Raw genomic sequence first — 17,288 nt, forward strand, 5'->3', positions numbered from 1 at the left:
TTCTCTCGTATTTCTTCTGACATTAGTACATATTTATCTGCAATTTTCAAATATGAAACACCTTCGTGCGCTTTTTTTGTTGTAAATTATGGATTAGATTTTTTGTCTTTTAGTGGAAATCAGTTTATGGTATGGCCGTCAATGACTTAATCATAGGATTAAGATAATCAGACGAAGATTTATGGATAAACAATTTTGGTAAAAGACAAAGAAGTTTATGGATATACAATTTTGGTAATGCTGATTAAATTTAGGACTATGAGATGGTATGGTACGGATCAATATGAAAATCCCTTTACGCATTCAGCGTCCAGATGTTAATTAATTAATATGAAAATGAAGAAATGCAAAACAAAACATTGGAGTTTTTGTTTTTGGTTACATTGGGAGGAAAGAAGGCCGGGATTTCGATCCTGAAAACATTGGAATTTTTTTTTTTTTTTTTGGGTCAAGAACATTGGAATTTTCATTTCATAGAAAAGTACCATAAAAATTCAAGGCCCAATTGTTGTACATGACAATTTGGGATCTAAAATTATCTTGAAAGCGAACTTCCAAAGTAAGAAATATTATTCTATCAAACATTATTGCAATGATTTCGAATATTATAACCCATATAATAATTGGTGAAAATGTAAACCAATAGCGTCTTGAAGTAAGACATCCACATGTTGATGAAAAAAGAAAGGGTTAATTTCAATTTAGTACTCGGAACTTTTACCTTTAAGGCACATTTGCTCCTGAATTTTCAATTTTAACGATTACATACCCTAAACTTTTCAATTTTATGCAATATGGTTCCAGCGTTAACTCCATCGTCAAAATTTTGGCTAATTGCTGGCGTGATAAGTCTGGGTCTCACCTATTCACTTACTTCAATGTGAATTGAAGGGTATTTTGTACAAAAAATAAAAAAACTTAGGGTATGTAATCGTTAAAATTGAGAGTGTAGGGGCAAACGTGCTTTAAGGGTAAGAGTTCAAGGGATTAAATCGAAACTAACCCAAAAAAATATTGTGAACCAACAAAAACCCAAAGTTGAAAGAAATTTCAGTTCAGACCATGGAAGGTAACATTGTCCAAAAATAAAAAAACAAAAGAAAGAAGAAACTTATGGGACACAACGCCTTAAGCTTTGTTTGACCTAATTACATGTACAAGTAATTTTACATGAGTAGTGCTATTTCCACCCACCTGTCTTATTTTCCCACCCACTTTATCTTTAAAATTTTAAAGACAAATTTATCCATTTATAAAATGACTTTTAAGGACTTAGGAAAAAAACATTAAAATCAATTTAAAAAATGAGAAAAAGATGGTAAAAAAAACTAAAAAGATTAACTCCACCTCACCCCATCATCTGTCTCTTCGCCTCCACCAGCGCACCCCTCCTCCTTCTCTATTTTCCCTCTTTGTTTCTTTAACAGTCACCACCCCTCCCTCTTTGTTTCTTTAATAGTCACCACCCCACCACAATCAAAAGATACCAAGCAGATCCACCCCCAAATTTTTAGTATTAATAATATGAAGGGACTTTTAATTGAGATTTGAATCAGCCCAGCAATTCTAGTCTCTCAAAGTCTGCACCTCTCAACAGAGAGAGAGAGAGAGAGAGCGCGAGAGAGCAGCATCTGGGTTGAGTTGTGTGGCTAGGGTGCTAGGCTGTAGGGGTTGAGTTTGATGAGTGGGGTGTGATGAAATTGGTGGGGAGGGGATCGGGTAGAACAGAGAGAAATAGTTTTTTTTTTGGAGTATTTTATATTGTTTATTAATTAATTAATAATATATTATTATTTACTTGGTGAGTGGAAAGATAATGGGTATTTTAGGAATAATGGTGGGTGGAAAGATGAGATTGTGTTTTTTCAAATTTATATGGTGGGTGAGAAAATAAGGTGGGTGGGGAAATAGGACATGGGGGTGGAAATAGCAGCACTCTTTTACATAGGGAGAGGGCGGTGCCACCATGGCAAGGATTTGCAATAATTGCCAATATTAAATACTTTATAATTGGCAGAATCGTAAATTTTTGTATTAACATGCATTTTTAGTGTCAAAATGATTTAATTTTAATTTTAAGTCAATTATGTTGTTTTAATTTTATAAACTTTATAGTTTCTATATAATCTATAATAGTACAAATAGATTAAAAAAAAAAAATTTATAAAAGATTCAACACAACCAAATGTGTCCACATCCTGCGCCTCTCGAACCACCATGTTTTAAAGCTTCAAGGGTATTTTTTATAAAAAATTTAATTTTGATACAAGTGATATTAGAGAGGAGGAATATGAACCGACCTCGACCTTGAGTACAAGAGTACACCCTGCACGATTGAAACTCCGGTTGTCAAGTATCAAAGTGATGGTAACATATATAAACATGACCCTTCTTTCTTAAGTTATAAAAGAACAATCGTGGAATAAAAATAATTATTGTTAACAGAGCAGACAAAAGAAAGGAAAATGAGCAAATCAATTTGGTTTTCAAATAGCAGCAGCCCAATCTAAAACGAAGGGTCAACTGGTGTAAAAACTCTCTGTCTTACGTTTACAAGCTTAGCTAGTTAGCGTTGCCGGGAAGCAAGCAACGAGCGTGCATAATTTGAGTACTTTATGAATTAATAATTTACTACTTAATTTGAGTACTATATATATAGCTTTCATTGAGGGATCTTTCAAATAAATTTATTTGAGGGACACTCTTGTAGGGCTCACTCCGCATTGTATTTCATTAATCAAAACCATTTGTTTTTTAGATAATCATTCAAAGATCAACCCTACAAAAAATCACTTGAATCCTATATTATTTGACCACTCAATTGAGTTATTGAGAATTTAGTACTTTCTTAAAGCACCGTGTTTATTGATTTTGCAGTACACAATTGGATATCAAAACGGCTTCCGAGTTGTCTAATTTTTTTTTGCAAGGATGATCTATGAATTTAGACATAAACAATATATAGTTTGGATCATTGAAATTTTTTTGTTGGGGACCCTAAAGGGTGTCCCTCAATAACATTATTTGAGGGATACCTCAATAAATAAAATAAAAAATAAAAAATAAATATATATATATATATATTTTTTTTTTTATGCGGCAAAATTTTATTAGTTGGCCTTCAGGCTTGAAAAAAAACAAATACATTTGTCGACCAAAAAAAACAAATACATTTGACTTTCCTTCATCATTTTATGCTATTTTATGGTCACTATAATTTTGCATCAACTTCAATCATTCCTATTCTTTTCTGCCCATAGGGGCCCAATAATTTAGTTGACTTCCAGAATTATATATAAAATATGTGATATTTTAAGCCAACAGGTCCGACACACACTTAACTAAACGATGTCATTGCTTAATTTAATTTCACCTAATATACCATTAGATAATAGATTGTTCCTTTAATTTTCAATTATATATGAACTATATGTAGCTAACACATCTTGATGATGACTTTGTGTTCTTAAGTTTAATAAAGAACACAGTTTTTAATTATTACTTCAACTTTTGCGGCTTCAAATGTCAAATGAAGGATAAATCAATACCATGTGCTCATAAAAATCTTAGTTATCAGATCATGATGAGAAATTAGGCTCAAATGTGAGCTCATCAGTTAGTTTTGCAACGTAATCTGCTTAAAATGAATGAAACTTTTGGCATACATTACAAAATTTTCATGATGATATTAAATTTCTGAGAGATAAGTCAGCAACCCACTACTAGCAGCACATATATTGTCCCCAATTTAAGCACCTAGAAAACCCAGTAGTTATGGGGTTTTATCACTCATCATATGTTGTATTTATTTATTTTGTCAAGTTTATGATATGAGACTTTATATTCTTCAACAGAGAAGTGTGCAATTAATCAAATGTTTTAGTTCCAAATGGCAAAGTAGAACGTAGTAACTTTTATTTTTATTTTTATTTTATTTTATATACAAGAGATATGGGGGAGGGAAAATCGAACCTAGAACCTCAAGTGCAGAGATAAATTCTCTTAACCACTTGAGCTACAAGCCCTTTGCAAAGTACCTAGTAATTTATTTGTGCCTTAAGGGCCTTCAGAAAGAGCACGTCACAATAAATTCTGTTTCAAAAAGAAAAAACCTAGTAGTTGTAGTCAATAAAACAAGAAAATAAAAGTAAATAAATGCTACTGCAAGCAAATACTGGAGAACTTGACGTACATATGAATTTGAATAAAATTCATGGGTGAAGCAAAAAATGAGAGAACTGAAACATTTATTCCTTGTGAAAGAATAGGCTGCATCTATTAAGCTCAACTACATTAAAAAAAGAAAAACAAAATCTGTGGTTGAAAAACCCTAAATGCTTAATTTTATTGGGGGCGAAAAGTAAAATAAAGAGCTTATAATTAGTTCTAAGTATATTAAGTCGCCCGAGGAGCTTCATTATATATCGTAGGTCATTCCAACCCTAACAAGCCTGGTCCTTGGGATCGCCATCACACTCTCAGACTGCCTAAAGTTTTTCCTCAGGAAATCGTAGATATAGTTGACAATAATCTTCTTGAACCAGGAAGATTTCTCTTCTGCCACCACCTGAGTCTCTCCCAGCAGATAAACTACACTTTTTTCCATTGCCTCTTGCACAAACTGAGTTTCCTCTTCGGCTTTCTGACGACCGCTTACACCTTGATCTTCAGAGAGCATCAAGTGTTGGTGACAAATAAACTCTTTCAAATTCTCAACCAACTGTCTCTCGAACTCCGCAGGCCCCTCAACCCTGTCGTTGTAGCCGTACCGAGCCACGCAACGGAACATTCTGTAATCTTTTGGCTCCAGTTGCCGGAAAAGAAACCTCTCCTCCAGCAACACTTTGCTCACCGGGAGGGGCTTGATCGTCACGACAACCACAACGGAGTGGACGGAGGGTATGTTGGAAACAAAGTGAGAAAATATAGGAGGAATTCCTTGAACAAGCTCTGAGTACAAAAGCCCAATTCCTGGCACCCGGTTTATGTTAGGGTTAGAGGACAACTGCTTCATGTACTCGCTAGACACCTTGTGGTTGGCCTCGTAATTGTAGCATTGTTTGTGCACGTAATGCCAAATCCCCATAATAATCATGAGCACAGCGGCAAAAAGCAGAGGAAGGTAGCCACCTTCACTGAATTTGAATAGGACCGCAGATAAATAAACCCCCTCGATCGCAATGAAGATGATAAAGAAGATAGCAATCAAGATTATGCTTATCTTCCATATGACCAACATGATTAGGGTTAGCATGCAGGTTGTGATCACCATCACACTGACCACCGCAATTCCATAAGCGTTGCCAATTTTTTCTGTGGTCTTGAAGGCCGCAGTGATGATGACGCAGAAAATCATGAGGATGTAGTTGATCTCGGGGATGTAGACCTGGCCCTCGTTTTTAGCTGAGGTGTGAACAATCTTGACTCGAGGGAAACAACCCATGCTTAGGGACTGGGAGATGATTGAGAACGTCCCAGTTATCAAAGCTTGGCTGGCAATAATGGCGGCAAATACAGCCACCACAAACGTTGGCCAGTACATAGGGCCTGCATGCATGCATACGTACCGTTGAAGATCGATACTCAAGTACTAATTAATTAGTTTTCAACTACTTCATCTCATTCACTTTCTTCCTAGCTAATGTATGTGGATTCCATCTATATTAGAGAGGTGATCATTAAAAGTAGTATTAATCATATAGAAAAGTCATGAGAACTCACGTGGTATTGATGCGTAAAAAGTCTCCGTCACCTTCTCCGGGTACTTGGTGAGATATGCTGCTTGCCCAAAGTATGCAAAGAGTATTGTGGGAAATGTGAAGCAAGTGAAACTGATCTGCGTGAAGACGTTAATTGTGGTGTTAACTCTTGATTAGGACTAGCATATAAATGCGTACGTTTTAGTTATAGTTCTTGAAAGATCAAGTAAGGCTGGTTCAAGAATTGAACGAATTAATGCACAAAACAAAAGAGTAAAGTTTGAAGAACATAAATTCATGCATGCCTGCATAATGAATTTACAATTTACTAACTTGGATTGCTCGAACACTGAAGTGACCCAGATCAGCAAACATTGCCTCGGTCCCTGGTTAATTTATGTCACTAGTTAATTAAAGCAACGGGGTAACACGTTAATTACATAATTAAAGGGTTAATTAGTTACCAGTAATGCAAAGAACTACTCCCCCAAGGGAAATCCATGCTTCTTTTCCATTTCTATGGAAGTAATGATAGATGTAGGCCGGATTGAAAGCACGTAACACCGTGATGTCATATGTGATTAAGTTGTACAGACCAATGCAACTGATGAAGACGAACCACAACAAAATGATAGGACCAAAGGTGAATCCCACTTTATCAGTCCCAAATTGTTGAACAGCGAACAGAAGCACCAAGATTACCACGGAAATCCCCACAACAGCATCTGGGATTAGTAAACAAAATTTAAGTAATTAAGATGATCTTAATTATCACTTTAATTGAGAAATAATTAACTTAATTGTGGTGTATTAAAACATGCATATATAAATATATATACCTGTGCCTAATGACTTGATCCCGCTCACCGCAGAAAGGACTGCATGCACGCAAAAGAACACACTTTTGTTAAATCTTGCAAGAAATTAGATTATTAATTACCTACTTACTAATTATTTACCTGAAATGCATGGAGTAAGAATCCCATCTCCAATCACCATGGAAGTTCCCATAATGGTGATAACGAAGAGGGCATATTTGGCAGATTTAGTATGCTCAAGCTTCTTCTTGATCGCTTGGGCCCTTTTCAACTCGTTGGATGGTAATTCAAGTTTGTAGTTGGATAGCTCTCTGTCTTCTGGCTGGGTATTTGGAATTAAGCTCACCTTCGCGTACCGGCATATCAACGAATACAATGCAAATGTCCCCCCTACAAATTAATATACTTTGAAATTAGTTCGTCATCAGAGTACTTAATAATCATAATTTTTCTTAAGAAAGTAATTAATAGACAATTTCGATCATTTAAAAACACACAACGCAACGCGTGAGTAATTGCCTAAATTTAAAAGTTGATACTTTTCGTATATATATGGAAATTGGGTTACCCTACAAGCTACGCTAGAACACTGATTAATTAGCTACACCCTAAAAGGATGCAGGAAATAATTGAAAAATCTTACATACCTTCACCATTATCATTAGCCCACAAGACTACGAGTACGTACTTAACCAGGGGTACGAGCAATATGGTATAGATGATGAGAGAGAGCACCCCCAGAATGTCATCCTTGTGGTTAATACCCTTGGGGAAGGTGCTTGAGAAGACGTAGAGCGGAGACGTCCCAATATCCCCATACACCACTCCTACGCTTTGAATTGCTAAACTCATTGTTCTCTTCCAACTTAACTGAAAAACAAAAAAGAGAAAGAAAGAAAAAAAGGTGGACAAATTAAGCACCAACGTACTATGAATTAATTTCAAGTCTCTATCAAAAGAAAGAAAAAAAAAGTGATATATAGTTGGAATGAAGACCTTTGAGCCATGATCATGAGCCGTGGAAACTTTTCCAGCCTCCAAATTGAGTGAGTCCATCCGACGCATCTTGTCGTCGGTCTCCGCTTTCTCTTCCATTTCTTTTTTTCTTTTCTCTTTAAGTTCTCTTGTGTTTTTTTTCCGATCAACTCGAAGATGACAGTGTAAACCAGAAAAGGAAAGAAAGGAAAAGGCTCTAAGATGACTGTCTTTTACATGCTGCGTTGAGTTTTATATGCAAAGACATACGTAAAACTCTGACTAGTTATGCGTATAGTCTGTGTATGTACGGTTTTTTAGGCTCCCATTTCTTAGGATATGTTTCTTTTTCTTTTTCTTTTCGAGATAAATAAAAATAAAAATGACTGTAACTAATTAGTGACAAGTTTTTGTCATGGGGTGTAGTTTGACAAACGTGGTAATAAGCTCTCCCACACTTGTAGCTTCAAATATTTGTGTTGTCAATAGAATGATGACCCTTAGTTTGTTTAGAGCTGACGAAACTGTCTCCGGCCCCTCGTTTCCTGTCAACGTACCTAAGCTAGCCTAGGGAAAGCCATATATTTCGCGACAGGCAATTACTTACCCATAAGCCATTTGGTGATCACAGGTTTCAGTCGTAGAAATAGCCTCTCTGAAAATAGCAGTATTCATGTAAAACGAGGAACGCTAACTACACTCGCTTCATATGACACTCTCCACTGCTCCTTTGCTTTCCACGTGTAGGAGAAAATGTTTTTATTTTTTTATTTTTAAATATATTTTTTGATAGATGTTGGGGCCCAAAAAGTCACGAGAAGCCCAATATAACATATAATGTTGGTCATGCATTAATCCAAGTTGTATTTTGGGAATTAATTCATTAAATAAATATAGAAATAGTGTGCCTGCCATGCCAAGCAAATAATACATTTTTCATATGTCAATCACCTACCAAGCTCACATGAACCCAAGTCATGTGGTTTACGGGGCTTGCACGAGGAATTGTGGTGTGGACGGTTATGGAGGTCCACAAGACCCACGAAAACTCTTGGATAATGAAGACTTTGGGCTAGCTATTTAGGAGCACCAAAGTCCAAGCCCATTACTTGGAGTTCTCCAATGTGGGTGAGTAAATGAGATATTCTTCAAGCATTCCCTATTACCTTTTGGAAACAATCCAATTTCGACACCTCATTTTACCCATAGGAAATAGTCATTTTCTAATGCCTAGCTTTACCTGTTGAAAATAAGAATGTCCCAATATTCCCTTTTACTCGTTGGAAATAGACTAGCTCCAACACTTCATTTTACCTATTGGAAACCAAAGAGAGCCTTCACCTTCTATAAATTGGGAGGCATTGCCCAGGCAAAATCAACCCCTCTTGGTTGCTGCAAGCTTCTCAGCAACTATGAGAACTCACTCTTTTTTTAGCTATTGCAAGCATTCCAGCAGCCATCAAAGTCATTCCTGAGCCATCAACCTCCATCTCTTGGTTGCTCAAGCATCCCAGGAACCATTAGACCATCTTGCTTCCTCCCTTCGACTGCTGCAAGCATTCCAGCAGCTATCCCAGCCATTCGTCATCTATCACAACCATTTCTTCTACTTTCTTAGCCTTGAAATCCCCCATCTTCCCTATAAAGCCTCACCTAGCATAACTCCAAGCTTTTCCTTCCTCCTCATACCATTCCAAGCTATAAACACCATAGCCTTCAAGTCTCAAGCTTTTCCTTCCATCCTTCCACCTCTAGAACTCATAAATCTCTCTAGAATCATAGTCACAAACACCATAGCCTTCAAAGTCTTAAGCTTTTCTTTCCTCAGCCATGCTTTTTGAAACCCCATTCATTTGACTGCTATAAGCATCCCAACAACCATCACAACCAAACAATCAAACCACCATAGCCATAGCTTCAAATAATAAATTCTCAACACCCAAACTCAAGCCTATCCACACCAAACCAAGCACATGCATTCTCATCATTTGCTAAACTTGCAGGTTTTTAGCTCCCACACTCTAAGCTTTCATGCCAAACTCACACAATCTCAGTTCAACATCATCAAGTCATCTTCAACCATGCAATAGCACAACCAAGCATTCCTCAAGCTGCTAGAAATCTACTCAAGCCACCCATCTGTTATCTCCATCCCTCTCTCTCTCTCTCTCTCTCTCTCTCTCTCTCTCTCTCTCTCTCTCTCAAAAAGCTCCATCCCAAATTTGAAACACCCATCCTCTCAAGCTAAGTTGAAACCATAGTCATTACCTTTTTGGTAAGAAAACACAAAAATCGTAAGCTCTTCGTCTAGCTGCTGAAAACACCCAAAATCTCAAGCGTTAATCCTTTTTTTATGCTCATTTTCTCTTAACTCCCACACCATAAGCCTCTCATGCCAAGCCTAGTAGTATCTTAATTCACCAAAGCAAACTCTCATGCCGAGCCTGTGCAACATCAATGCATCATCTCCAACTCTTCGTCTAGTTGCCGGAAACATCAGCACAAAACACGCAGCCGCTGGAAGAAGAACAAAGTACTCTCCTGCGACTTGCTTCTCCCTCAGGATGCTTTGGGCCTAATTCTCGCTACCTCAGAAAAAGGGGCAACGAAGGCTTGATTCATCACTCGATGGCGGTCCAAGATTCAACAAGCCTGGACGAGCCTTTCGAAGGAAAAAGACCCCAACAATAGGATGTGTAGGAGGAAATTGTGGAAAACAAAAAGTTTAGGCTTAAATATAGCAGTGGTGCTAATTTTCCCACTTAGGGCTCGTTTGGTACGTCGGATTGTACTGACTAATTTCTGTCGGATAGTATTAATCTGTTCCAGAGAGTACTGACTGTTTATCCATAATATTATAAGGCGTTTGGTGCTGTTCCGGATAAATAGTCTGACTAAGTTATACTGTGTTTGGTGTTGTTCCGGATAACATCGGATTAGACTATTTTTTCAAACAATTCTTTGATAATTTAAGTGGAAATTGAAATTCAAATGACACGAATTTTTTTTGGGTAAGATTCATGTGACAGGATTTGTTTTTCAATTGTTTTGCCAAGAATTTTTTTTTTTTTCATATAACCCATTATCATAATTGTAATATCTCATAAAAATTCCAACATACTTGCATACGTTAATAAAAACAGTACCAAATAATGTATAATTCAAAGTAATCACATACTAAGGTGATAAGAGCAAAAGGAAAAATTGTTCATAAACTAAACTACATCAAAGAGTTAATCACAGCTCCGTTGCCCAAGTAAGAGAAGAACAAATGCTTTTCTCATAGCACCATCCAATGTCAGGAATGTTCTCTCATCACTTGCTTTCTCCAAAATTAGCCGCAGTGCCTTAATTTGGTCATTAATAGACAAGTCCATCTTTGCCAATTCAGCAGCAATGTCAGGTCTTGGTTCTGATCCTTTCACCAAACTATTTGTTATAGTTTTCAATTGGTCAACAAACTTAGAAATCATCTCACCAAATGCTTTAGCCATTTCCTTTTGAATATCAGTATCTGCATTTCGTTTGCGGTTTCAACTGCTTGAGCTAGCTGAGTTTTGTTGATTTGATCTTGGCAAAGAGGCAGAATGATCTGGTTCAACTTCAACTTCCTCATCATCATCATTGACATCAATGTTATGCACAGGCTCATTCATCATTTCAGTGGGAGTTGCAGACCCTCTACCAGTTGCTCGGTCCTTCCCAAATATATTCTTCAACCTATCATATATTAGACATGTCCAACCATCAGCATCCTTGTTATGCTGCATCAAAATGAAAAAAAATTATAAATAAAACTATAAGTATAACAAATATAAGAATTACAAATTACTTAACAGATGTACTAACCTGCACATAAGTGTGCCATGCTTCATCACTGTCAACCTCAATGCATTTCAAAGAATCATTCCAAGCAAAACCACTTTTGTTAATCATGTCAAATATTATCCCATACAATTTTTTCCAAAATCTCATCTTGGACTCAATATGTGGGACTATCCTTAAATCAGGATTGGGAAATTTCTCAGCCAATGATTTTTCAATTTGGGTCATTGTTCCAGATTTAAAGGAACCATTATCACATCGTAAACCACGGTTGACTACATCCTCAAGTATGGTCAATAATGCTTCTTCCTCATGTGCTTTCCACATCCTTCTACTTCCTTTTGATTGACTAGACTGTCCACTCTCCATTCCTATAGCCAATATAGACAATATAATTTGCATATATATAATTAAGAAAAAAAGTTGGAAGATCAAATAAAATAACTACTACTTATCAAAACAAATAGTCTATTACAAACACATCCAAAGAGTCTACTACAAGAAAATATAAATAAATTATATGAACTACAACTTAATGTCTGTTCCTATTCCACTCATCATACATTTGCATAGCCAAATTATTCCTCCATGCAGTCCATTGATCTGAAGGTTCAATAGTGCCAAGTACATCACCATCTTTGACTCCTAATGGCATTCCTTTCTTGGCGTCGTTGTTCCAAATTGTAATTTGTCATGAACCACATCATGCACCAAGCCATAATATGCAAGAACCACAATCTAATAATAAAGTATGCCACAATCTTTCTTTCATCCATATCTAGGCATAATATAAAGGAAAAAAAATTAGTAAAAGTAATATCAATACACCCAAAAAAAGAATAAAAGGAAGATTCATTTTAAAAATTAATCTAGCCAGAAGACCATGGCCGTTAATGGAGTGTATAATTAATGCACAATTGTGCTTATCAAAAGAGATATTGAATTGTGATTGGTATTTTATGGTATGTTAATTGTGCTCTGCATGCAAGCCACACCCTGTTGGTGTGTCGTGTTTTACATACTACAATCATGGTCCTTTCCTTTTTTTATCAGTCGCAATATTTCGAAACCAAATTGCCTTTGCCGCCACAAAGCAACCATTGGTATCCCTCGCAATCATACCCCAACCATTGTTCTGTTTGTTTATAGTTCTCAACACAGTGAAAAACTGAAAAACACCCATCAAAAAGCGAAACATGGACAAAAAACAATTCCACGAATCATTTTATTTGCTAAAGATTCCCACAACGTCGAATTATATCACATACAAATAAAACATTCGATTAAAAAAATGTCAAGAAGGAAAAACTCATAACCTAATTTCCACAAAAAATTAATAAAAGAATAAATATATAGAGAAGTAGCAAGAAGAAGCATATTTGAGAGAGTATGAAAAATAGAGAGAGTGAGAGATAGATACCTGGAGAAGAGTGATGAGAATAACCCGTGTAGAAGATTGCAGAGAAGAACCCTAGGGAGAAGAATGAAAAGAGCGTTTGATTTTTCACGGTAGAACGGTCGTATAATTAAGCGTGTATTATCTAAACCAGGGTGTGTGAGTTGTATTAGTTAGTCAGGTAAGGGGAGTATTAAAAGCCCAACCCGTATAAAATAGTCAGGTAATTAAATAATACAAGTTGACACCAAACACATGACATAGACTATTTACTCCTATCCAGAGTCTAATACGGTGTACCAAACGAGCCCTTAGCATTTAACACAGTACTGATCCTTAGTGGCTAGCTAGTGACTTTTTTGGCTGAATTATGAATACAATTCCAGATTTTCTCAAAAAACAATACTGATTCATTGTGTATTTGCAGTCGTGATTCTATTTAACAAGAAAGGACATTGCTTGTCAATGATCTTGAAGTTGATTAGAAGGATTTGAGCAATTTAGTTTAGGGCTGGGCACGGTCCGGTTTGGACCGATTTTCATTAAAAAAATAGAACCTGAACCGAAAATGTAGACTGGTTATGCTTAAAATCCAAATAGAAATCCGAACCAACCCGAATCTAGCCGATTCCGGTTCGGTTCCTGCAGTTCCGGTTTGGGGCATGGGCCCAAAATTTAATTTAATTTTTATTTTTTACAGACCTGCCCAAAATGTATTTATATACCAATATACCCCAAATTTGAGGTTCCATCAAGCTTTCAACACATCAAAATGAATCAAACTTCAACAAAAATACAATCCAAATTCAATCCAACTTCAACATATAAATTACAACCCAAATTCAATCAAACTTCAACAAAATAAGTTACAAAATAAATTACAAGCCAAATACAACCAAAATTCAATCCAAATATATATTACAACCCAAATTCAATCAAACTTCATTAAATTCCTCCTAACATTGAAAAGTAGCTTGAGCTGTGGTGCTAGGTGTGGATGAACTCATAATATCTATATAAAAAAAACATGAACACATTAAAACATTAGTAAGATGTACATATTATATAATACATTAATAAAACACATAAAATTACAAAGGCATACCTAATTCAATCGATTCATAGAACTCCATCTCTTGAATTGTTGGCTCATATTGTAAAGAGGATATGTCATCCGACCTTAACCAATTTTGAGAGCAAATTATGGCCTCCACAATCTTAGGAGTAAAAAAAGCACGAAATGAATTAACTACCCGACCACTCGTGCTAAAGCATGATTCTGAAGCCACCGTTGATACCGGGATGGCAAGCACATCCTTTGCAATAAGTGCCAACCCCGGATACTTAACCCCATTCAATTTCCACCACTTCAAAACATCAAATTCGTCAACCACATCTTCAATAGGGTCGGTGATGTACCTATCAATCTCATGCTCCAATATCACAACATCATTTGCTCGAGTCTCTTTTCTCCAATTTTCAATCATTTCCCTTCGTTTCTTTCCCCCTCGGCTTAGGCTACTACATGTATGCATGGTAGTAGTATCACTAAAACAATAACTACTACTTTGAGTGGATGGTGGTGGTGGTGGTGGTGGCGGCATGGCATGAAGGTGTTGATGCAGATGCGGATGCGGATGTGGATGTGGATGTGGATACGGATGCGGATGACGACTCGACTTCACTATTAGTAGTGACATGCACCTCTCCAAAAGTTATTATTCATGATTTCTTTAAGAAAAAAAAAACAGCAACTTAAAACATGATATTAACAATTAACAACACCTCAATTAAAAAAAAAAAAAAAGATTAGTTACAATGAATTATTATAAAATAAAATAGGGCTATATGAAATGAATACAAGAACAAATAACAAAAGATGAACAAATAAAAAAAAACATATTAGTTACGATGAATTATTATAAAATAAAAAAGGGCTATATGAAATGAATACAAGAACAAATAACAAAAGATGAACAAGTGTTGGACATATATATAATATGATTGCTTCATCCCAATATATGATTCATAACTAAATGGAATTCAAAAACAGAGAGAAAAACAGCAATTACAAACATCAGACAAAAAGTTTCAAGTGGGAGCTTGATATAATAATTAGGTTCGATTCTGCCAGCAATTTTCCTCAACTTTAACTCAGAAGAGGGAGCTTGGTATCCTCATAGCAATTTCCTTTCCCACACAAATTTATAATTAAAAACAATTTTCACAGAAAATCATAAATTAAAAGTATACGAATTTCTGGGAAATCAAATGAGAAAGAGAAAGAGATGGCTCACTTGAAGAATACCTAAGAGAGAGAGAGAGAGAGAATTGCTGCTGGAAGCTGCCGCTGCCATTGCTGCTGTTGCTGTTGGAAGCTTCGATTGCTGCCGCTGGAGGACACAAATTGGTTAGACAGATTGCAACAAATTAACAAATTGCACCTTGAGGATATTTAAGAAAAATCACCCTGTCCAAACTGATTTTCAAAGGAAAAATAAAACTAAAAAATTAACCAAACAGCAAAAGAAAAAATAATAACATAAAGTGATGATTAACAGATGATTAAAACAAAGGGATTCAGAGAAGCGGGGATTGTAGAGAAGGGGGGAAAAATAAGATTAAAGAAAACCCAAGAACACAAAAGCTCTAATCTCAACTCCCACACTGTTTTTTTGCTTTTTATTTTTGCTGTGAATATATCCAAACATATGCAGAAATCAAAACATAAATACCCAAACAGATGCAAAACCCTATCACAGAATTGAAGAGGAACTGAGAAAGAGAGAGAGAGAAACACAGTACCAGAGAGAGAGACAGAGAGAGGCTGAGAGAAGATCGGCGACAAAGAGGCGTGACGTGATGGCGTTGCTCGAGGTTTGGAAGGGTTTCGGGGGCGGCGCTGTCGCTGTGTATGAAGGAATGACGAAGAAATTGAAATGGAAGAGAGGAAAACGAAGACCAAAAAACCTAAGTTACTTAGTCAAAGTCTTTTTTTTTCGTGTGATTCTGTGTGTGCTCACCTATGGTAGCAGCATACACACCCAATCAACCTTAGCCACATATGAAAATATTTATATAATTTCAAATATAAATATATAAAATATAAATATAAATATATATATATATATATATTAATTTTATTGGACCGGTTCTTTAGGATGAGAAACCGGAATCGAAATCGGTCTGAACCGGTCCCGTTTGGATTGGTCTCTGTTTTTTACTTTTCCGATCAACACGATTTTTTTCAATTTTTTTTTGATTGGTTTGGTTCGGTTTTGCGGTTTTGCGGTTCCAATGCCCACCCCTAATTTAGTTTGTTCACAAATCTAATCTTGTTGTCTTTATGGAGCAGATCTCCTCGGCTGTTCTGCCTGCACTGTGTGAGGGATCGTCTGTGGTTTGTCGTTGTGAGTTGACTCTTCTAGAGCGAGCAGGTGAGTGTCGCTAATCTCCATGGGAGCCTAATCTTGTATTAATGCTTCTCTGCGGGCCCAGGCGGGCATGAAGGGCATGAACATCAGATCGTGGGGCCAACCTCTCATGCATGTTGGTTCTTGGACCTAATCTCGATGAGAGCCTCGGTCAGGGCTTGTGGATGTATGTGACATACCAGCGTGCTGAGCAGCACACTCTAGTCCTTCTCCTTGCCTGTTTGCTCCTGCTCGACCTGCCTGGGACCTCTCGAACTGCCTGCATGCGTGCTATTCCATCCTTCTCTCTTCACTATGGGATCCAAGGCCAAGGTCTTGGACCAAATTGATCTGCCTGAGAAGCTGTCCAACCAAGTTGTTTTGGTCGTCTACTTTAAGGTTGAGGTATACTTGACTGCTTAGATTTGTAGGAGAGAATTGGGGTGAGCCCAATTTCACTCGGGCTAGGGTTTCGTCAGAGGTGTAGGGAGCAATCGTCAAGCACGGAGGCAAAGGAAGGAAAAAATGGAGTTGTTCCAAGATTGGCGGAGGCGCCAAGATGGCCGCGAGTGGTGGCTGCACCGTCTACCACAGCTTTGTCGTGGTGATGAGCCTCAGATCTGGTCGTAAGGCCATATGGCGGCCACGGAGACGTGAGGTGGAGCCACGGTCTCGGCTTTTGGATTGCGAGATGTATGGCTTTGGCTCATCTCGGATTGCGTCGTTGTGGCGGTCTTGCTTCGAGTGCCCAAGCTTCCAACCATGGTTGTTTGGAAGGCTTTGGTTGAGTGATGAATAGGAGGAAACAGATTCCTTTGATTCAGGAGCACACGTTGAGTATAACTCGTGCTCTCAATGAAAGCACCAAAATGTTTGAGCAAAATTCCGCACAGGGAATATTCGCACGTAGATTCTTTAACCCTTGAACTTCCTTCTCTTTCTTCTCCCTCGATCCCTGCGAAAGAGACTGGAGTAAATAGACCGCATTTGGGGGGGTGTTGGCCAAAGGCCCTCCGATGCCTAAGTTAGTTTGATTGGACTTGAAAAAGATATGACAATAGCTAAAGTGGTCGGAATTTTCTCTACAGTACGAGAGAACTAGGTGGCCGGAGCCGTGGGTGGTGGTGACCGGAGTCGTGAGAGAAAGAGAGTAGATAGTGGC

At 37.2% G+C, this 17,288-nt stretch overlaps 1 protein-coding gene, 1 non-coding gene and 1 pseudogene across 2 annotated transcripts; all 3 read right to left on the reverse strand.

The window, feature by feature from the left end:
• Nucleotides 1-4,235: 4,235 nt before the first annotated feature.
• Nucleotides 4,236-7,693, reverse strand: LOC110766028 (potassium transporter 5-like). The gene is made up of 8 exons (XM_021969282.2): nt 7,514-7,693; nt 7,165-7,387; nt 6,659-6,907; nt 6,539-6,577; nt 6,164-6,424; nt 6,033-6,085; nt 5,722-5,836; nt 4,236-5,547 (listed from the first exon to the last, which is right to left on the reverse strand). Exons 1-8 carry the CDS (start codon nt 7,610-7,612, stop codon nt 4,418-4,420), a joined length of 2,169 nt encoding a protein of 722 aa, XP_021824974.1. The 5' UTR covers nt 7,613-7,693; the 3' UTR covers nt 4,236-4,417.
• Nucleotides 7,694-10,725: 3,032 nt separating this feature from the next.
• On the reverse strand, nt 10,726-11,545 carry LOC148297733 (uncharacterized; annotated as a pseudogene).
• A 3,257-nt stretch (nt 11,546-14,802) lies between these two features.
• On the reverse strand, nt 14,803-14,904 carry LOC148297734 (small nucleolar RNA R30/Z108). Its single transcript, XR_015833343.1, has one exon. It is a non-coding gene; the product is annotated as a small nucleolar RNA R30/Z108 (small nucleolar RNA).
• Nucleotides 14,905-17,288: the final 2,384 nt, after the last annotated feature.

The sequence above is a fragment of the Prunus avium genome, chromosome 1, assembly GCF_965620075.1.
Source record: "Prunus avium chromosome 1, drPruAviu1.hap1.1, whole genome shotgun sequence".
NCBI classification, from domain to species: domain Eukaryota; kingdom Viridiplantae; phylum Streptophyta; class Magnoliopsida; order Rosales; family Rosaceae; genus Prunus; species Prunus avium.

Coding starts and splice junctions, on each gene's coding strand:
- LOC110766028 (XM_021969282.2), bottom strand. CDS start 7,612: ATGGAAGAGAAAGCGGAGACCGACGACAAGATGCGTCGGATGGACTCA. Junction 7,388..7,513: donor CTCATGATCATGGCTCAAAG/GTCTTCATTCCA, acceptor TTTGTTTTTCAG/TTAAGTTGGAAGAGAACAAT. Junction 5,837..6,032: donor TCAGTGTTCGAGCAATCCAA/GTTAGTAAATTG, acceptor GTCTTCACGCAG/ATCAGTTTCACTTGCTTCAC.